Source organism: Macaca nemestrina, chromosome 6 (assembly GCF_043159975.1).
Source record: "Macaca nemestrina isolate mMacNem1 chromosome 6, mMacNem.hap1, whole genome shotgun sequence".
NCBI classification, from domain to species: domain Eukaryota; kingdom Metazoa; phylum Chordata; class Mammalia; order Primates; family Cercopithecidae; genus Macaca; species Macaca nemestrina.
The window spans coordinates 139,705,064-139,725,330 of NC_092130.1; the positions used below are offsets into that span (position 1 = coordinate 139,705,064).

The following is a 20,267-nucleotide window of genomic DNA, read 5'->3' on the forward strand; positions in this document are numbered from 1 at the left end:
ACATGATACGTATGCAGGGAGAAGTTCATAGTTAATAGTAAAAGTGAATCTACATATCAAGTAGTCTTCTTGGTAATTTCATATTATTTTGGTTGTCCTTCTATTAGCTAAAATTATAATACAGTCATATGACTAATGAAAAGCTCATAATAAAAGTATAGGTGTCAGATTTAGATTTCTTATTTACTTAATTGAATTATCTTTAGTCTGGACCTTTTTTATGAAAAAGAAAATAACTTCTAAAATCACATGTCTATTTTGGGAGTGCTTGGATAATTAAACTCTGCAAGTCTAAAGTCTACTTAACCAGCCAGGATATTACAGCAAACTGCAATGCAGCACAATCTGATCAAATGAATGAGGGTACCATTCAGGGCAGTGGAATTCCCACTTTTTAAAAAAAAATACCTTGAGTACTGAATATTGTATTTGACTATCCTGGAGGTGACAGTGGCAATACATATGTAAAATGTTATTAATGCTTAATTTTTATTATTTTAAGATAAATATATCAATAAAAATAGAAGTGCACGTTTTCCTTCCACATCCAAATCGACTGTCTTTAACTTCCACTGCCTAATTATAAGTGCCTTGAACACAGCTGACGCTCAGTAAATGTCTGTTGAAAGAATGAAGGAATGCTATTTGGTATAAGGATTCATTTGTTTGTGTCTATGCCTAACTTCCCTAATTAAATTATAAGACTCTTGGGGGCAAGGATTGTATGTAATTTTTTTTTTTTAGTTTCCAACTAGTCCACAGCAATAAACTAAGGCAAAGTTAGCCAGATGCAAATGCTCCCATTCTGTGTACCCTGTTTAGTGTGGCTCCCAAGAGCCATTTATCATTTAACCCAAAAAGCAAGGCTACTTTTGCATTTAGTCTAGCTCTTTTAAAATTATTTGCATAAGCCCATTGATATTAATAATCAGTTATCACACATTTTCTCCTCTCTACCCCATGCTATGCAATAGTGACTAAAGAATCATTACCAACTCTACTATAATTATTTATCTATGTGCATCACATATTAAGCTGTAAATTTATGAGAATGAAAACAATGCTTGTCTTATACTTAGCATAATAACAACACTTATAGCAAGTGCTTGATAAATGTTTTACTGAATGAGCAATTCATTAGTTTAAAAATAAGAACATTTCTTTCCATCTGAAGGTAGACCATTTTACTTGAAGAAAATATTTGCAAAATAGAATTAGTAGTAGATATAATTTTTTACACAGAGAGGCTAACTTACTTCCAGTTACTGGGGGCCTTTAATCAGAATGATGTAATTGCCTCAAGTCATTCATATCCCTTTACACACAAAGTCTAAAAATTACAGAATACTCGCACTAATTGTCTCAACTATACTGTAATACTCGTATGACACTACATATACAGATGATCTTAAGTAGTGTCCAAATGTATTAGTTTTCTATTGTTGCATTAAAATGACCACAAATATAGTGGCTTAAACAATACAAACTTTCTCATAGCTTCTGTAAATTAAGGACTATGGATATGAATTAGCTGGGACCTCTGCTCAGGATGATACCAGGCTGAAGTCAGAGTGTGACCAAGACTGCAATCTCTTTTGCGGCTACGGTTCCTTTTACAAGCTTGTTGGTTGTTCACAGAATGTGGTTTCTTGAGTTGTAGGAGCTTAGACCTCAGCTCCTAGAGGCTACTTAGTGTTCACTATATTTTGAGGAAAACCTTTCCCTTTCATCTTGGGTCCAGTGATTGGCGGCCTGCAAACTAACTGTCAATGGACAGATTAACAGATGAAAACGCAAGGTTTATTTATGCATGCATGGTATGCAGATGGGAGTGCTCAGTGAGCAGTAACTCCCTGAATAACCATAAATAAAGGCTCACATACTAAACTTAACAAAAAGGTTAAGATTTTAATTGGAAAAGTATGGAATGGTCTACTGGGCTTTATGATGCTTATGGACAGCTATATTTGCACTTTCTGGTGATAAGGATCAGTCTTTTTTTCAATCAGAAGGGGAGGCAATGGCAACTATATTTTCAGGAGGGTCTGCTTAAGTTTGAATAATATTTTTTTTTCTGTTGCTGCTGATTGTTCAGATGCTTTCAGTTTAAATAAATGTTTACACCACTTTAGTGAGCTATTAATGACTTCCTTTGCCATATGGCCTTCTCTACAACATTGCATTTTGCTTCTGTAAGAGCAACAGGAAAATATCTGTTGCAGCTTGTTGCCTCTTTTAAGAGCTTGTCTGCTCAAGTCAGGCCTACTCAGGATAATCTCTCTTTGATTAACTAAGAGCCAACTGATTAGGGACCTTAATTACATATTTTTAAAAATCTCATTTCTATATAATGTAACATAATCACAAGAACAATATGGAATCATAGACCTTGCACTCAAGGGGAGGGATTATATAGGTCTTATCACCAGGAGAAGGATGTTTTAGGGGCAATCTTCCTACCATACCAAATGATGGGATAAGAAGTTAAGTCCAGTACTACTGGAAATCATAAAATATAGAAATGATTACACACACACACGTTCCACACTGATAAGGTAATAAAATTGATGCTATGTGCCAATTGGTTAGGCCAGATGATATCTCAGATCATCCATAACAGTATGTGGAAAAAAGAAAGTCCATTTGTGAATTCAATATTTTTTAAACCATCTTTAAAATTTTTTCTCATATCTGATACAGTTTTCAATCACAGAAACATGCATATAACATAAACATAGTTAATTTCTCTTCTTTGAAATTCCAACTTCTCCTTTTAGCCAGTTGGGTCTATTGGCCACAAGTCCCCTCATTAACCACAAAGAGATGGCCTATATTAGTTAACTATTTCTGTGTAACCAATTGCCCCTGAATTTAGTTGTGCAAAACAACACAGAGTTTCTGGGTACTTCTGTGAATCAGGAATCTAAGCATTACTTAACTGGGTTCTCTGCTTTGGTCTCTCTCCCAGGGCTGCAATCAAGGTCTCACTCAGGCAGGATCTATTTCCAAGCTTACTCATTGACCGTTAACAGGATTCAGTTCCTTGAGAGCTGTTAGTCTAAAGACCTCTGCTCCCAGCTGGTTGTTGGCCAAGGGCCACTCCCACCTCTGTGTCACATGGGCCTCTCCAACATGGCAGTTCACTCATCAAAGCAAGGGAAAAAGTAGCAAGACAGAAGTTATAACCTTTTGTAACCTAATCTCAGAAAGGGCATCCCATCATGTTTGTCTTATGTATTCATTAGAAGCAAGTCATACGTTCAGCCCACACTCACAGAGAGGGATATGAATGCAGGAGGGCAAGGATTGTTAGGTGCCATCTTAGAAGTGGGCTTCCCACAGTGCCTGAATGACGGTACAATTTATCACACTGAGGAGAAACAAATTAAAGTGCTTATTTCCAAGAAATGAAACAAATAGTTGCTCTGATTACATTTACTTATTCAGAGCCAAAGCAACCAAACTTGATGGGACTGGGTGTATAATGGGAGTGGTTAGCCCTTGTCTGAGGAGAGAGGGCAAATGGAACCTAAAGATGAGAAACTAAATTCAACATCAGAGGAGTGACATTAAGTACCAGGTCCAAGGTATGAGTTTGAGACTGTGGATGAGAGAAGAATAAAAGGTCAGAAGCCCAGGAATACCAAGTCAATATAGAAGCAAAATGTCAGACCAGATGTAGCAGAAAAGTTCAAGAACAAAGAGGACTCCTGGCTTTAAAGACACGAGGTTAGGCTTTTCCTCACAATTATTGAATGGTTATGAAGTACTGCTGTATTTTTGCTTTACATTCAAACAAATAGAAAACTTACTGGTTCCATAAAAATGTTGAAATTGAGAAGTATTACTCCAAATAAAATTAAAAGTCATCAAAATATTCATATTTTTTTAGCCAAAAGTAGATTACATATTTTCTTACAAAATGCATAGATACTGTTTTGTATCTATTGATTTTATTTTCTTTTCTAATAAGATTTACAGTATGAAGCACCATTTTATACCAGGTGCTGTGGCTACACCTCAAAGTCATCTGGCTTAAAACACATACTGGTGAAGCCACCATTGGCTTCTCCTTCTGACTGTTTATTTTTATTTTTAACATTCCCTTATTTTGACCTTAAGAAGCTACTTTCCATGAAAGTCAACAAATCATGTACTCTAGAAAGTATAGTATCCTTTCACAGTATTTTCAAAAGTGGTGATTTCCTTGCCTTTAAAATTTTATTTTTACAATTTTTTTTTTACTTGCCACATAACCATGTGATAGAAAGGTGAAACTAAAGCCATATTGAAAAAAAAGAACCACTCATTTCTAGTAAAAGAAATCTAGTTATACTTAATTCTCTTTTTGCCTGCCTCCAAGTATAATTTCTACTAGATTACAGAAGTAACCAATTACCTTCATCTACCTTTCCCTTCATGTGCCTTGAAACTAACTTTTTAACTTTTATTTTGAGAGTTTAAATTTATTTTTAAATAAATTTATTTATTATCTCTCCTAATCTTAGATCATTTAATCATAATTCTTCTTAAACTTTCTTTCACTTCTATCTTTAGACACACTTCTTTGTATATATTGAGCTCTAGCACCATTTGTTTAGCTTTCATTTAAATTAGCAGTCAGATGAATAGCAACTAATAAACCAGTATGCAGCAATTTAAATGTTTATTAAAACTTACCAATCAGAACCTAACTTCCAGCTTTGCTTATTCAGAAAGGATTGACATTTTCTTGCCACACCATCTACTAAAGATAAGACATGCAGTTTCAGATTAAATTAAACATGCCATTTCTGTATATTTGGGTTATCTTTTATTGTTTTTGAAAAAGCAAATCATTCTGAGAACTTATCTAAATTTTAAAGGTTGTGATTTTCAGGGTATTAAAATATTTTGCAAATTATTTTCTTTAACAACCTACCATGGTGTCTGAGATTTAGGCACTTGTGATTCTTATGGGCTGTTAAAGCTAGATATAGATAGATAGACAGAAAGATAGATAGATAGATAGATAGATAGATAGATAGATAGATAGATAGATAGAAATAGACTTAGATATGGAATATAGACGAATGGTATATTTTGCATCACTGAAAAAAATCCTTCAACTAATTTATCAGACCAAGGCTTTGAAGTGTTGTATGGATAAACTTAAGATTCTTGTGTGTGCCTCTGTGTATTTATATGTATGTGAGTTTTGGGTTGGGGAGTGAAAGAACTAGGAAAATATGTGCCTCAAGGGAGGAAAATCAGGAATGGGGCAACAAAGTGTACTCAGAGGAAGCCTGAGTAACAGATGGGGAACGATGTTACTAGGACAAGGTCATGAAACAGGAAAGGGTGTCAGAATTTAAAGCATATCTGCCCTCTAATGTATGAAATTTTTAGAATATGTTAATTTAATTTTAGCTCTTCAGTGGGTTAGGCCTAAGAATTAAAGGAGGCTTTAAGAAATAAAATGCAACCTTGAGATAACTTTTCTTTATTGGGTCCTAATAAAGAGTTTCAAATGCCACTCTCTGTTTGTGACAAATCACACACGTGTTCATTGCTACATTTCTGGAGTCTTGAAATTTGCAACTGCCAAAACTAATCAAATAAATAGTCCTTTTTCTTCCTAGGAAGAAATTATTCTAAATTTAGAAGCCAATTCCCAAAAGAGTTTATGCTATTGAGAGAAAATTTGTGAAGAGTCTATTAGTTACTTTTTAAATGCTGCCAATTTTTAAATGCTGTTAATTTTTAAATGCTGTTGACTTGCAAGAACAGTTAATCATTTATTCAATATGTGAAAAGTACTTGACTTCATCTAAGTTTACAGTTGCCCAAATACAAGGTCAGGAATGAAGTTAAATATGTCAGCATTGTACTGCCTTCTTGTCTTATTTCTCCTTCCCTCTATCACTTTGACCTCCTGTGCCTTCCAAAGTGAATAAGGTAACAATTCGAATGCTGATTGCTTGTGAAAAGGGCATCTTTATTCATTGAGACAATCCTTCTAGGCTTAAAATCAACCCAAAATCAAGGAGAAGGGTAAGACTGTAAAGTATTGGGGTACTGGTGAGTCTTCATACATATCGCTTTATGAACGATCACTTATGTCACCCATATGGAAAGCCAATTCTAGTGAGTGTATTACATTCTCGGTTCACAGAATAGATGATTATTTAAATTTTAAATTTAATGATAACGAAATCTTCTTATTCTTTTATAACCAATTTGATCTATTGAAGTGTTCTGTGTCTTATGTCAAATTATGTAAAGGACTCTCCTAAGGCATAAAAAATAACTAGTACTAAATTTCTTAGTATTTCCTGTGTCTCATTTGAGGGAGAGGTATGGATATTGCAAGAGGGAAAGAAGTTGGGAAGGGCAAAGACCTGGAAATTAACCACACTATGCTTGTTATTCTCCTAGGGTCTCATGATTCCTTCAGCTTCTACATTGATGAAGCCTCTCCAGTAGGTCCTGAACAGCCAGAAACTGTCCAGAATTTTGTCTCTGTGTTTGGAACTGTGGCCAAAAAGCTCATGCGGAAATGGTTGGCCACTCAGACAATGAATTTTACTGGCCAGCTAGGAGCTGGAATTCGTTATTTTGATCTTCGAATTTCCACCAAGCCCAGAGACCCCGACAATGAACTCTATTTTGCTCATGGTTTGTTCAGTGCCAAAGTCAATGAAGGCCTTGAGGAGATCAATGCATTCCTCACAGATCACCATAAGGAGGTAGTGTTCTTGGACTTCAACCACTTCTATGGGATGCAGAAATATCACCATGAAAAACTGGTCCAAATGCTGAAAGACATCTATGGAAATAAAATGTGCCCAGCGATTTTTGCCCAGGAAGTTAGTTTAAAGTACCTGTGGGAGAAGGACTATCAAGTGCTGGTCTTCTACCATAGTCCAGTGGCTCTGGAAGTGCCCTTTCTCTGGCCCGGGCAGATGATGCCAGCACCCTGGGCCAACACCACAGACCCTGAGAAACTGATCCAGTTTCTTCAAGCATCCATCACTGAAAGAAGAAAGAAGGGATCGTTTTTTATATCTCAGGTGGTGCTGACCCCCAAAGCTAGCACTGTAGTCAAAGGGGTGGCAAGTGGCCTCAGAGAAACAATCACAGAAAGGTAAGTGTCTTTAAAATGTCAGGGGGAAAACCTCAAATAATTTAACTTGAATTCATAGAGCTCACAAGTGATGAAGCTAAAATTCACACTTACGTATTTAGGTCCCCGGGGCTGCAATAACAAAGTACCACAAATTGGGTGTCTTAAAACAATAAAAATATATTATCTCACAGTTCTGAAACCTAGAAGTCTGAAATCAGTGTCGGCAGGGTTGGTTCCTCCTGAGGACTCTAAGAGAGAATCTGTTCTATGCCTGTCTCCTAGGTTCTGGTGGTGGCTGGCAAGCCTGAGTGTTACTTGGCTTATACATACATCACTCCAGTCTCTGCCTCCTTTTTCTCATGCCATTTTCTCATGTGTCTCTGTGTTTTCCTTTGCTTATAAGGATACTAGTCATATTGAATTAGGGCCTGCTCTAATAACTTCATCTTAATTACTTCGGCAAGGAACCAATTTCCAAATAAGGTCACACTCACAGGTAGCGGGGGTTAGGACTTTAACATGTCTTTTTGTGGACCACAGATCAACCCATAACCCCATGTATTTTGACTCCATGTCTAGTTGTCTTTTCATAGCACCCTTTTTTCACATTTGTGTGTTGCTTTATAGATTGCAATATCCTTTCTCCACCATTTGCAGAGTCTTTTAATATCCCTAATTCCATTTGAAATGCATAACAACCCTGAGAAGTAGATATTGTCTTACAGATTTAAAAAATGAGGTTCAAAAAAGTGATATATTTTTCCTAAGACCGCTTCAACAGTGAATGATAACATGGATACTCAAACTCTATTCTCAAACTATATCCTATGCCTTTTATACTACATATGCAGCCTTATAAGGAATGGTTACCCCTGAGACAGTGGTCACTTCATTGGTCAAGCCCAGCCAAACATGTAGAATGTTCATTACCTGTGAGGTATAACTTGAGCAATCACAGGTTTTTTCCTGCAAGTGTGACACAATATGCTGAATTATACATATTATTTATTCTTTTGAGGTAAAATGTTAAACAATACAAACATCATCTGAAGAAAGAACGTAAATCCTTATCAGATCTCTTATTTTTATCTTTCACTGACATTTTGAATTATGCTAAAGAGACAGAGCGTGAATGTTTTGCTTGGACTCAAGGTCTTTGTGGAAAAAGACAAAAGATGAAGAGAAAAGATTAGGCAGTGAAAATAGTACGTGTGACCTTGTGGCATAGCATATAGGATGGGGAATGAAAGGAGTTAAAGCTTGGAGTGGTGCAAGAACACATTTTCCAGAAATCTTTTAACCAGGCTACAGAGACCCTCATCCTGTGAGCAATGGGGAGCTAGATAATAAAGTTTAAAAGTAACATGACTTGACATGATCTGTGTTTTATGTAATAATTGATGCAACCTGGAGGATTGATGGAATGGAGAGAGTGAGCAGTTGATAAGTGCTTAGAACTGTTTCAGCAAGGTAATGCAAGCTACACTGGGGAAGCGAAAAAACACAGAAGCAGATCATATGCAAGCAGTGAAAATTAAAATGGTTCAGTGACTAGTTCCATATGTGGTATAAATGGGAGAAAAGAGTTCAGGATAAGCAGGACAGGTAATGGAAGCATTCACAGACTCAGGAAACAAAGACACAGGGATTTGGGAGGAAGTGGGGAAGGTACCATCAGGGTCATGCTGAATTTAAAGCATGAGTAAGGCATTCAAGTAGATGTGGCTAATTGATCATTAGAAATACAGGCCAACTCATTTGGGGGTTGTTGGCATTTCTTGGTGGTGGAAACTCCAAGTCATTGGAGTGGAAAAGTTCTTCCATATGAAATCAAAACTTTCTTCTGTTATTCAGAATGGTCCATTAGCTGGGACTGCTCTGTTCCTTAAAATTTAAATAACATTACCAACCATTCATTGTATAGTCTATTAAAGTGCCTGGCTTTCTCTATGATTTCTGCTAATGTCTACATTTCTTCCATTTGTATGGTAGGAGCCCTTTCTACTACTGGATTATATCATTTTATGATTTAATTGTCCCACACAGTCTGTCCATGTCCCATTCTGAGACATGAAACTTGCTTCATGTTCATTTCCACAATATTTTTTAAATTTTACTGAAGATCTGAAGAGGCCAGGAATGACTTATAATCACAATAATGTACATAATTTAAAATCGAATTTTAGGCTTGTCTTTAATTACAAATCTTCTGCCCTAGGATAACAGCCCCTGACAACATCTGCAACACTGTATACCTCAGCTTCATATCCTCTGACTGAATCTTCTCCTCCTTTACCATTTTTCAATTATTTTCTTTCTTTACCCTTAGATTGCCTTTGAGACCCAACATTCTAGATGATTGTGTAACTAGATTAACACATCTAGATGATTATGCCTAACTAGTCAACTCTCTCCAGCTTCCTAAGCCTAAACTCAGCTAGTTGCAACAAAGTATTCATCAAAACAAGAGGGCTTTTTGCTTTATAGCACCGCTGTCTACAAACATTATTTTTTCTGGTAATTAGCAATTTACCCCCTTTCTCACAAACTTAGAAAGTGAGGGAGTTGTGTACATATAAAAATGTATTGTTTTTAACTGTATCCCATAGAGTCCCCAGATTTTGAAGAATCTCTGATGGGTCACTAGAGGTGGTGAAAAGGCAGCAGGAGCCTGGGAGGGAACTGACTCCAACTCCTTCCATTCTCTGCATACCTTGAATGAAAGAAGCTTCATTTTTAACTTTGACATTTTGGGCATGATGCAAGTCTTCCTATCACCTCTTCCAGCTTCCAGCATAGTTCTACGCTTAGGAAAACACTTACTCATATTAAATCCTTGCTTTGCATTTTAGCCAAGAACTTTACCCTCATTTTACCTGTGTAGAGATCATCCTTTGAAGAAGCCAAGAATTTACTCAAAGATAAACGGTTTTCATTTTTTTCTCTTACGTCATTTGATGTAATTTAGAAGTTTTCAAGTCATAGTTAAACTGCTTTTTGGTTACTCATGCTCTAGTACACTACTACTAAAGTAGGATTTGTGGGTAAAAAAATCAAATCAGTTAGGAAAGTGCTGAACATTATATTCTACACAACTCTCCCAAAGGAGTCACAGTGTACATTAGCATATAAAAGGCACTAAGGAATGTTTTAGTGATGAATCCTATTTAAATTTAACTAATGCAATGTTTTCCAAGCACTTAACTTTTGTTCAGGTAACACTTATTAACAGCACATGGAATTAATTTTTAAAAACTGCTCTCAGCCCTTTAATTCAGAACTTCTTACTTGCCTCTCTAGCTTATATATTTGGAAGAGTAGAGTTGTATCATTGACAAGAAAAAGGAACAGAAAAAGAAATTTTAAAAGTAGAAATGAAGACTCCATATGTAGAACTAATTCTTTCCTTTATAGGATTATGAAAATTACTTACCAATAATTTGCCAATATATCTGAACCTTGTCATTATAGATGTGCTGGCATTCTCCAGTGGAGTTTAGTCTCAGAAGTACTAGAAAGACTTCCTTTTTAACCATTTGCAAAGCTGTATTCTGAATGTTATATTAATGTGAAGCTCAGTTTTTTGTTTTGGTTTGGTTTGGTTATTGGACATACTCCAGCCTTCTGCATGGAACCTACAGGAAAAGCTTATTGTCAGCTCTGGGGTCATGCCTTCCAAAGGCAATTTATTAATACTTATCACTTATTCAGTGAAGGAGCACTTGACTCCCCAGAACTTGTTGGCTTTCTCTTCTTACCAAGTGATGAAGCCTATGAAGTGAACTGATTCTGACATTGTCCTCTTCGCTTTTGTGCAAAAGCCATTCATTCATAAAGTCCTGTGATGGCACCAAAAGTTGTAGTAAGTTCTTCTGTGCCATGAAAGGAAAGTTACCAGGCAATTATAAGACTGCTCTAGGCCTTACATATTTTCATCTGCAAAATTTGGAGTTTGAGCTAGATTACCTCCAAGATCCATTTCAGTTGTAAAATCCCACAGTTCTAAGATCCTGTATTTGACTAGCTAGTTTCTCTACAATTTTTAAAATCATACCTAATATTTGGATTAACAAAACTCTGAGCACACACATTTAGAAAACACCATTTAGAGTTGTGGGTGGCTTTCAGGGAAACTAAATCCAGCCTGGATTTAGGTACCATAGCTTTCAATCTGGCCAATGGTTCTAAATACTGCAGATTCATTTTCTACACTGTAGCAATGCCAAAAGACACAGATTTTTATTTCTTAAAGACTTATTTTTAATTTCTTTTTCAAACACCAGTTTTTGCACCCCACCCCCACGCAATTCACACATTCTTAAAAAGAAGGTGTGCAACTTGAGTAAAGTCCTTTCCTAATTTGTAGAAGTTTATTAACTTACAGGTTTCTTTTAATTTAAAAAATGTAGCCATATTACCTGCCTGAATTTTTAAGCAGCAATGCATCTGTGCAAGTAAAGTGATGCTGAGTTAAATTAGACAATATTTGTTCAGGCCAACAAGTTAGATAATGATTAATATAACAATAATAATAACTGTTATTATTATTATGGGCTATTATAAGGGTTCACTATCTGTTAGATCCTTTATTGTGTTATATTCATGATTAGGTTCAATATTTATAAAACCTCCAAGTGTAGGTACTATTGCTATCCTATCTTAACAATAAAGGGACTGAGCCTTAGAAGTGTTAACCAATTTAGCTGGATAGCACAATTAAGAAAAGGTGGACTCAGGATTTAAATTTAGGCTGCTCTATCTGTTCATTTATTCACAAAAGCAAACATTTAAATACCTAATCTGTTCTAGACACTGTACTTCAAGTGACTGATCTCAGATATGCAGTCTTATAACCATTACATAGTACTATCTCCCTGCTATTTGTGAGAATCCAAAGAAGTGACTGCAACTTTGTTTTCATCTTATTAAATGACAATATCTAGATCAAATTTGGCAGTACATTCAGGTAGACTGAATTCAATTTAGTACTTATCTGTTGAACAGCTCCTATGAGTACGGCTCTGCATTAAGTGTTGTGAGGCATATTAAAATTGGTATTTGCCATTGTTCCCATCAAGCATCAAGTAGGTTTCAAAAGACAAGAACATGCAAGACCTAAACACAAATTGGAGAGAAACAGGAGAGTTAAATATCAAGACGTATGTGACTTAGAGGAGAGAGATATCTGGAAAGATTTTGGCTGGTTTCGACAAAAAGCACTGTGATAGGCAGAGATGGGTAGGGGTAACTTCTCAGGATGAGGAAATAGCAAGAGCAAAGCATGGAGGTAGGAAATCTTAAGGACAAGAGAAATCAGGGTTGGTTAGAGAAACAGAGTGATGTGCAAAGGAACATGGGGGATGACTCGAGGAAAAAGTGAAGGGGGAGATTATGGTTGGCTGAATTAGGCATATATTAGGAATATATTGAGGAGGGCAAATCAGAACTGGACCTCCGGAGATGAAACTCACCTAATTATGTAGGTTGAGTAAGGAAGGAAGAGACTGAAGATGAAGCTACCAGTTTAAAGGCGGAAACAGAGTAGCATGCCAACAAGTGTTTAGAAAGAAAGAGAGGTAAAAATCCTGACATGGTTTGACTTCAGCCCTACTGACAGTGCTGCCCCCTCGGAATACCATTTACGGTATCATTTTATATGGATGACGTCCCTTGGAGTTGGATGATGGGTAGCCCTGGCCACTTAGTCTCATGGTCACAGTGATCACCTTTTGTAAGGCAGAATTTTTAGGATGTGGTTGTGAGTATATACCAATATTACCCAGCTGGGCAAAGGAAGACAACTGTAGTTGTTGAGCCCACATTATGTGCCAGGCACTGTGCTAAGAGCTCTACATGATTTGTGTCCATTTAAGGCCTTGCAGCCTTACAAATTAGGTATTATTAAATCCATTAGAGGTGGAAATTGAGGCTGAGAGATGTCTAATACCTTGCTTTAAAATCCCATATTAAAGTCATGCCTTAATTAATAAGCTAGGATTATTACATAGGTTTGTTTGACTCTAAGTCCCATGCTTATTCTTGCAGATTAGGTAAAATTAATATTGCTTGGCACTGGCTGCATTTAATATATTATCTGTCATCTTGGAAGGCAGAGTCAGGTCTAGGGGTTTGGGAAAGTGAATTATGCTGGTGACAGAGTGGGCAAAGATAAGAGAAGAAAAGGTTTGAAGTGTATGGCTTTGCCTCAAGAAAGCAAACCCTGATAGGATGTTAGCATGGAACCTCCTAAGGAAGCATTGACATAGAACATGAAAGGAGTTAGAGATGACTGGGCTTAATCCTTCTTGCCTTGTGCCTATTGCTCATTTCACCATTTCTTTTTATTAAATAAGGAAGTTGAGGCCAAGAGGAATGCTAATTGATTGTGCAAGGACACAGAGCTAACTGGCAGCAGAGAAAGGATTAAAATCCAGGACTCCTGGCTCCCAGTCAAAAGAAGAGACACCCCAGAGAGGGATAAGGCCAGAGGATAAACAGAAAGCTTAGGGGAGGAGGGGGCAGAGCATACCAGGCTGCACATACCAACATGGAAGGGCTTTCAGTCTGCGCTGCACTCAACACTGCATGGTGCCCTGGAGTCTTGCCAGGAGGGAATGCGGCTAAAGTCAAAGGACTGGGCCACAGATTTTATGCTGGGCCTACTTTCCCTGGACTTTCTCTCTCTCTCTCTTTATCTGCCTCTCTCTCTTTCTTCTACTCTTTAACTCTCTCTACATCATGAACCCAAAGGATTCTTTATTTCTCTCCAATGGGGACACACTCCAGCTCACAACCCGCCTGTTGCCCAGTTTGCCTTTTCCTTGCCCATACCCAGAAGGGATGGGTCTAGCTCTTGGAAGTTTTTCAGCTGCAGTGCCAGTCATCTTAGCAGTTTGGAGAGCCAGGAAAATCCTCACTTAGAGGCTGAGACTCAGAATGGTTCAAAGTCAGCTATAGTGACATGAGACAGTACCTATCTCCATAAAGAGCAGCTTTCCAGCCCCGCCCTTCCACCCTAGGCCATGTCCCAAGACAGGTCAGCACAGCAGCAGAGCAGAGCAGCTGACAATGGATATTTGGGATATTCTATTCAACAGATGGGGAAAGCGATCTCCTCAAGCTACATATCCATGAGGAGAAAGAACACCAAGGAGACTATGGAAAGCTAGTGTTCCAATAATCATTGTTTTCAAAAAGCTTTCACCATAAGATTCATTTGTTCGACCTGTCTCTCTCCCTGTCTCTATAGATATGTATGCATACAGATACTTATATGTACTTGTGTCTGTGTGTGTATGTCTGTTTGTATGTATGTACATGGCTTCATTTGTACAAGTGTTATTCCTAATTTGCAATTTAAGAAACTGAAAGTCAGAATGGCTAAATAATTTACTTGGATGATGTTATAAGTCAGTGCTGGGAGCAATTTAGAATCTTTCTGAACCACTGGAAAGCGGATTCTGGCTTGTAAATCAAAAGGAAACTCCAGAAAACAACGCTTTCCCAGCCCAGGACTTGGCAAACTGGAATACACTTATGGAAATTTTGTTACAATGTAAATTCCTGGGTACCACTTTCAGAAATTCTGATTCAGTAGTCTGTGGTGCAAAGTGTTTAATTCTTAGCAGACTCAAGTGAGCCCCACTTCAAGTAGCACTGCTCTGCTCATACCCACAAACAAGCTGCACCTTAATCATCCCTACCGACGAATTAACCTGGTTTTGGTTAACCTAGAGAACATAAACCCCAATATTTATTGGTGCCCTCCTCCCTAGGCTCAGTTAGTTCTTCCTAAAATCTAAGTTACAACTCCTCTACCCACAAGACCTGCCAGATTTAAGTTCATATTTCCTTGCTGTATCACTCAGATAGTACCTATCAATGATTTCCAAAAAAATAGCCCTCAGCTTTTGGCATCTTGTGTCTTGTGTGACTTAGTTTGATCCTAGAATTATTGCGCTGACGGGCTAAAAAGCACATTCTCGTGTAAGAAGACTTAATAACTTCTAGACTCAGTGTCTCCCACCAAAGCCAATTAGCATTACAGCACTGCATCCCAACTGCCTCCCAACTGCCTCCCCAATGCTAATTTCAAATACGATGAGAAAGAAGAAGAAGAAGAGGAAAAGGAGGAGGAGGAGGAGTTTCAACTGGAGAATTATGAGTTTCATAAATTCAGAGAGAAGAGAGCTTTATTTCTTATAAAGGATTGCCACCTGCAGGCTGGCCATTCCATGGGTTGGGAAATGTAGCCTCCAGTAGAAACTGAGAAAGGTACTTCAAGGAAAGGAAGGGTGAGACAAAAATTTAGGCTGAAAGGGTCAGCTAAGTATACATATTCAACAGGTTGTAGGAGAATCTATGAATATTCACAAAGTGGGACGGTTGCATTTATAAATAAGTAAACATACATATTTCATAAGTCCTATGTTCACTTCTGGGTAGAGACTTAACATTTAATGCATTAAAATTAGGTCCTATATGTCAAAAAGTGAAACAGAGGACACAGAGGCATGTTATGTGCAGTCTCTGTAAACTGACCAGAACCAGTCTACGATTTGGTGTCTCTGATCAGGAAGACAAGCTGGTCAGTTGTGTTGAAACCACAAAAATGTGGGGAAGTTTGATGGATTGATTTCTGTTTAACTCTTGGGAAAGAAAGTCTTTTAGTGGCAGTTAGTGAAGAATGGAGTATAACAAAGCATGTCCAATCTCCCATCCCATCATTGCCAAAAACTCAGTTGTTTTTGTTTTCTTGTTTTGTTTTGTTTTGAGACAGAGCCTTGCTCTGTCACCCAGGCTGGAGTACAGTGGCATGATCTCAGCTCACTGCAACCTCCGCCTCCCAGGTTCAATTGATTCTCCCACCTCAGCCTCCCAAGTAGCTGGGATTACAGGTGCATGCCACCATGCCCAGCTGATTTTTGTACTTTTTGTAGAGAAGGGGTTTCACCATGTTGGCCAGGCTGGTCTCGACTCCTAACCTCAAGTGATCTGCCCGCCTCAGCCTCCCAAAATGCTGGGTTTACAGGCATGAGCCACCATGCAAGGCCAAGAACTCAGTTTTTAAGGTTTCTCTGGAGTCCTTTTGGCCAAGAAGGGGTTGTACTCAGTTGGCTGGGGGGCTCAAGATTTAATTTTTATTTCTCAGAAGGAAGAAGATTCTGTACCAGCTTACAGTTGTGAGACTGTGTGACAGAGGAGTGAGTTCAGCCTGTGTCCTCTGGGGTATGGCAGGAGGAAGGGTTGTCTGTAATTCTCCATTTTAACAACATTTGACCCCAAAATTTTTGAAACAAGAGTGCATATAAAAACTCTCTTTCTCCTTCGTTCCGCTGATGTTGTATGATTAAAGAAGATTAAAATACATTTAAATACAGGCAGGCAGTTTTCACTGTTTCGGAGAGGTTAAAGCCTGGAGAAGGCTCCAAGTTGTTGAGAAGTCAGACATCTATTCAGTGCCTGCTCTGTGTGTGTGTATGTGTGTGTGTGTGTGTGTGTATGAGCGACAGAGAGAAACAGAGAATGAATACATACACTTTTCTGAAAAACTGTGGCATAGGATGGAGATTCTCCTACTTTAGTAAACCTCTCTGGATCTCAGTTTTCTTCTATGGAATTGCTGGGCAGATTGAATATAATTTCTAAAAGAAACTAGCTTAAAATATAGCTAGTATGTATAGCTAGCACTTACCAAAAAAAAAGTTGAAAGGAGGTAGGCTGATGGGGTAGAGAGAATAAAGATGGAGTATCCAGGCAGCAGGGCTATTTAGTCAGTCAAGTAGTGACACAATAATTTGTGTAGTTTAGTCAGCAATCGAGGGAAAAGGGAGATTTGTTTGGAATTTCAAATGAACCATATAATGAGATATCAGTAGATGAATGAGTAAAAGGTGTCTGATTCAAGAAGCAAAATGGACCACATGTGGAAATCTCAGTTCACATTCCACAGTCATGAGAAGGGGGCCTGCAGGCCAGCTCTTCCCTTCTGCTCTATGCAGGCAGGGCTCCTGAGTGGGGCACAAATCCATTCAGCTGAAAAGCTCCAAGAGACATAAGTATTTTGTGATTGTCCTTTAGCCAAAGATCCCCAGGCACAAACATTTGTTGAACATGCAGAGTTTACTATTTGTTGCAGCGACGGAGAACATACCATGGGGTTCATACATGAGACATCCCGGTAAGAGGATGCTAGAAGGGACTTACAAGATTGGGCTTAGGTTGGGTGACTTGAGGGAGGGTCTAAGGAAGCAGGGGTTCTCTCTAGATCAGATGCTGTCAGAAAGCAAGGACTAGTCTATATTTGGGTATTTCAACAAGCCTAATCCATAGGGCTAGAGCAAGATCAAACTGTAATTGGTAAAGGAGTCACAGCCACTTATTTTAGTGAAGAGAGGTGGTGACCTTATCTGAAGTTGGTATTGTGGGAGATTGCTTATGTCCAACAGGAGAATAACATGGCCTGGTTTTAAGTGTCTGGCGAGCTCTCAGTTGTCAGGGGCTGCTTTTTCTTTCCTCCTTTTTCAATAACATGTGAAAACAGAAATATCACTTATTCTCATTTGGCTTAAAAGCCTCTAGTATAAATTAGTCTGTCCATGTGCATTTTCTTTGTTCTTTTTCTCATTAAAACGGTCGAGGTTGTTTCTATGCAAAAGCCCAGACCATTTTGATAATGAGGCAAATCAAAGAGTTGGTAATATCCTAACTGAGGGATTGGCTAGTGAAAATGTAAACTCTTCAAATTAGGCTATATTGACAGTCAACTTGACTTTCTTTCTCTGTGATCTTAAATTTCTCCGTCTACACTTGGAAAACTGTTGAAATTTCCCAGATGATGGAGAGGCGGGGTCCAGGGCAGGAAAAAAATAGAACACAGCTCTTTGTAAAGGGAATTGCTGTTTTTTTTAAGATTTGGGAACATTCCAACAGTCTTCCTAAGGTTTCACAACTCATTCAGGGCACAAGGAAGCAGGAGATAGGATGCAGACTGTCATATTTTCAGCTAAATTGGTTTGTTGTCCTCTTTCACAGAGGGAGGCATGTTTTTTTATTGGGCTTGTTTGCATGGGTGCCCCTGAGGGCTTGCGATCCAGATGTTTGTGTTGAGTGTACTTGATAGACGGGGTTTTCAGAGACTGACCTACTGACAAACAAGGGTGACTCTGACAAGTATAAATGGCTAGTCGAGTGAGGTGATATAAGCCAAATCCTCTCTGTCAAAAACGATAAAAGGGCAAGGAGTTGCTGTAAGCATGTCCTACCTAACCAAATCGTTATAGAAATATTAAATAACGAACTAACATCACTCTAGGCAATGAGATGTCAGCTTTTAACTTACCACATTTGGTTGATAAAATGTTGTTTTCTATAATATTTTCAGTGTAACAACAGCAATAAAAAAGTTAAAACTGTGAAATTTTCTCAGAATACCTGACCTTGGAGGATTTTACAAGAAAATACTGCATGCATCAGTTGCAGGCATTAATATTTGGCTTTGTTGATTACAGCACAGATCTTCTGGTTCTTGCTCTGTATGTCTGGGATTGTAGCCTATTGCTAATTAACTTATTTTAAAGTATTAACAATAGTTAGACAAGAATGGCTAGAGACTTGATTGTCATAATTGATTTTTTGCAGAAATCACAATTATATCTTGAACTTTTCCTTTAAAATAGTCTTTCCTTCCACCCCCTCATCATTATTTCCCTGTGGCCTCAGCTGTTAAGAGACAAAAAGCTTACAAGTTGTTTCTGGGGCTGTGACATCCTATCTGGAGGAAGCAGTATGTGGCAGTGAGACTGTAATGTGTGATTTCATTAGTGAACGCTAAAAGCACAGGTTGCCCTTTGGAAATGGATGTGAGATGTAGCCAATATAAAACAGACCAAATTCACTGTGCTGTCTGCTACTTGTCTGAATACTGAACAAAAAAGTTGTTGCCTATATAATTTACCTCAGGTTCAAAAATTAACCAGTCAAAAAATAGATAATAACTCTATCAAAAGCTGTTAATTGGCTCATCATGGTGGCTCACACCTGTAATCCCAGCACTTTGGGAGGCCAAGGCGGGTGAATCACTTGAGGTCAAGAGTTTGAGACCCGCATGGCCAACATGGTGAAACTCCTCTCTACAAAACTACAAAAATTAGCTGGGCATGGTGGTGGGCACCTGTAATCCCACCTACTCAGGAGGCTGAGGCAGGAGAATCCCTTGAACCCAGGAGGCAGGGGTTGCACTAGGCCCTGATTGAGCCTCTGTACTCCAGCCTGGGTGACAGAGCAAGACCCTGTCTAAGAAAAATCAACCAAACAAAAAAAAGACAAAAACAAAATCTACTAATTAATGGATATCTTTCAGTTTTTGTGGTTCATTTTCAAGAGTTTAATTCACATTGCCTGTTTTTCTAAATAAAGCTAGCTTATAATGAATAGATTGTAGGAAAATTTGATCAAGTGTATAGTTTAGCGTCACTAAATTCAGTCTGTTAATAGACAGCATATGTCGATTCAGAAGAGTCATGATGGATCTATTGTTAAGTATCCTGAAAACTTTGTTTTTTCTTGTCTCACTTTCACATTGGCTGGTTAGGGGTTACTTGGTTATTTAATAAATTTGACTCTATTTCTGTTCACAAGCAGAGCAAGTGCCACAGACATTTCTACATGGTGTTATATGACACAAGGAGAATTCCACACCCTTGAGCACACACAACTTATTGCCACTGTATGCTCATGTGTCCACATCACTCATGTGTCCACAGACCAAGAAGACCCCAAACACAATATGGCCGAGTACTCTTACAAGTAATAAAGATGGAGAGGCTTTTTAATACTGTAAACCATGAGGAATGACATTTCCATGTCTCCTGATGCAGGCTGTTTATAGAAAGGCTGCTTCACTTGTCCACCATTTTCTACTCCAGTTTAAAAAAGGGTGGTCAGCTGTAGACTGAAAATGTTTATGTGAAAAAGAACTAAAGGCAAAAACCTCATGATTATCTCAATAGCTGCAGAAAAGGCTTTTGATAAAATTCAACATCCCTTCATGATAAAAACTCTCAATAAATTAGGTATCGAAGGAACCTACCTCAAAATAACAGGAGCCATACATGACAAACCCAAAGCCAACATCAAAGTGAATGGGCAAAAGCTGGAA

The 20,267-nt window shown here is 38.0% G+C and overlaps 1 protein-coding gene across 2 annotated transcripts in view; it reads left to right on the forward strand.

Moving 5' to 3' along the window:
• Positions 1-20,267, forward strand: part of LOC105487449 (phosphatidylinositol specific phospholipase C X domain containing 3) — a 185,945-nt gene that overhangs the window by 113,720 nt on the left and 51,958 nt on the right. Inside the window, exons 2-3 of one of the 2 annotated variants that reach the window (XM_071098982.1) lie at positions 6,418-7,126; positions 9,718-15,177. In XM_071098982.1, the coding sequence (XP_070955083.1) occupies positions 6,418-7,126; positions 9,718-9,733 (725 nt within the window). In that variant the 3' untranslated portion in view covers positions 9,734-15,177. Of the gene's footprint in view, positions 1-6,417; positions 7,127-9,717; positions 15,178-20,267 lie in introns of those variants that run through there. The other variant, XM_011750898.3, reaches the window with a different exon arrangement.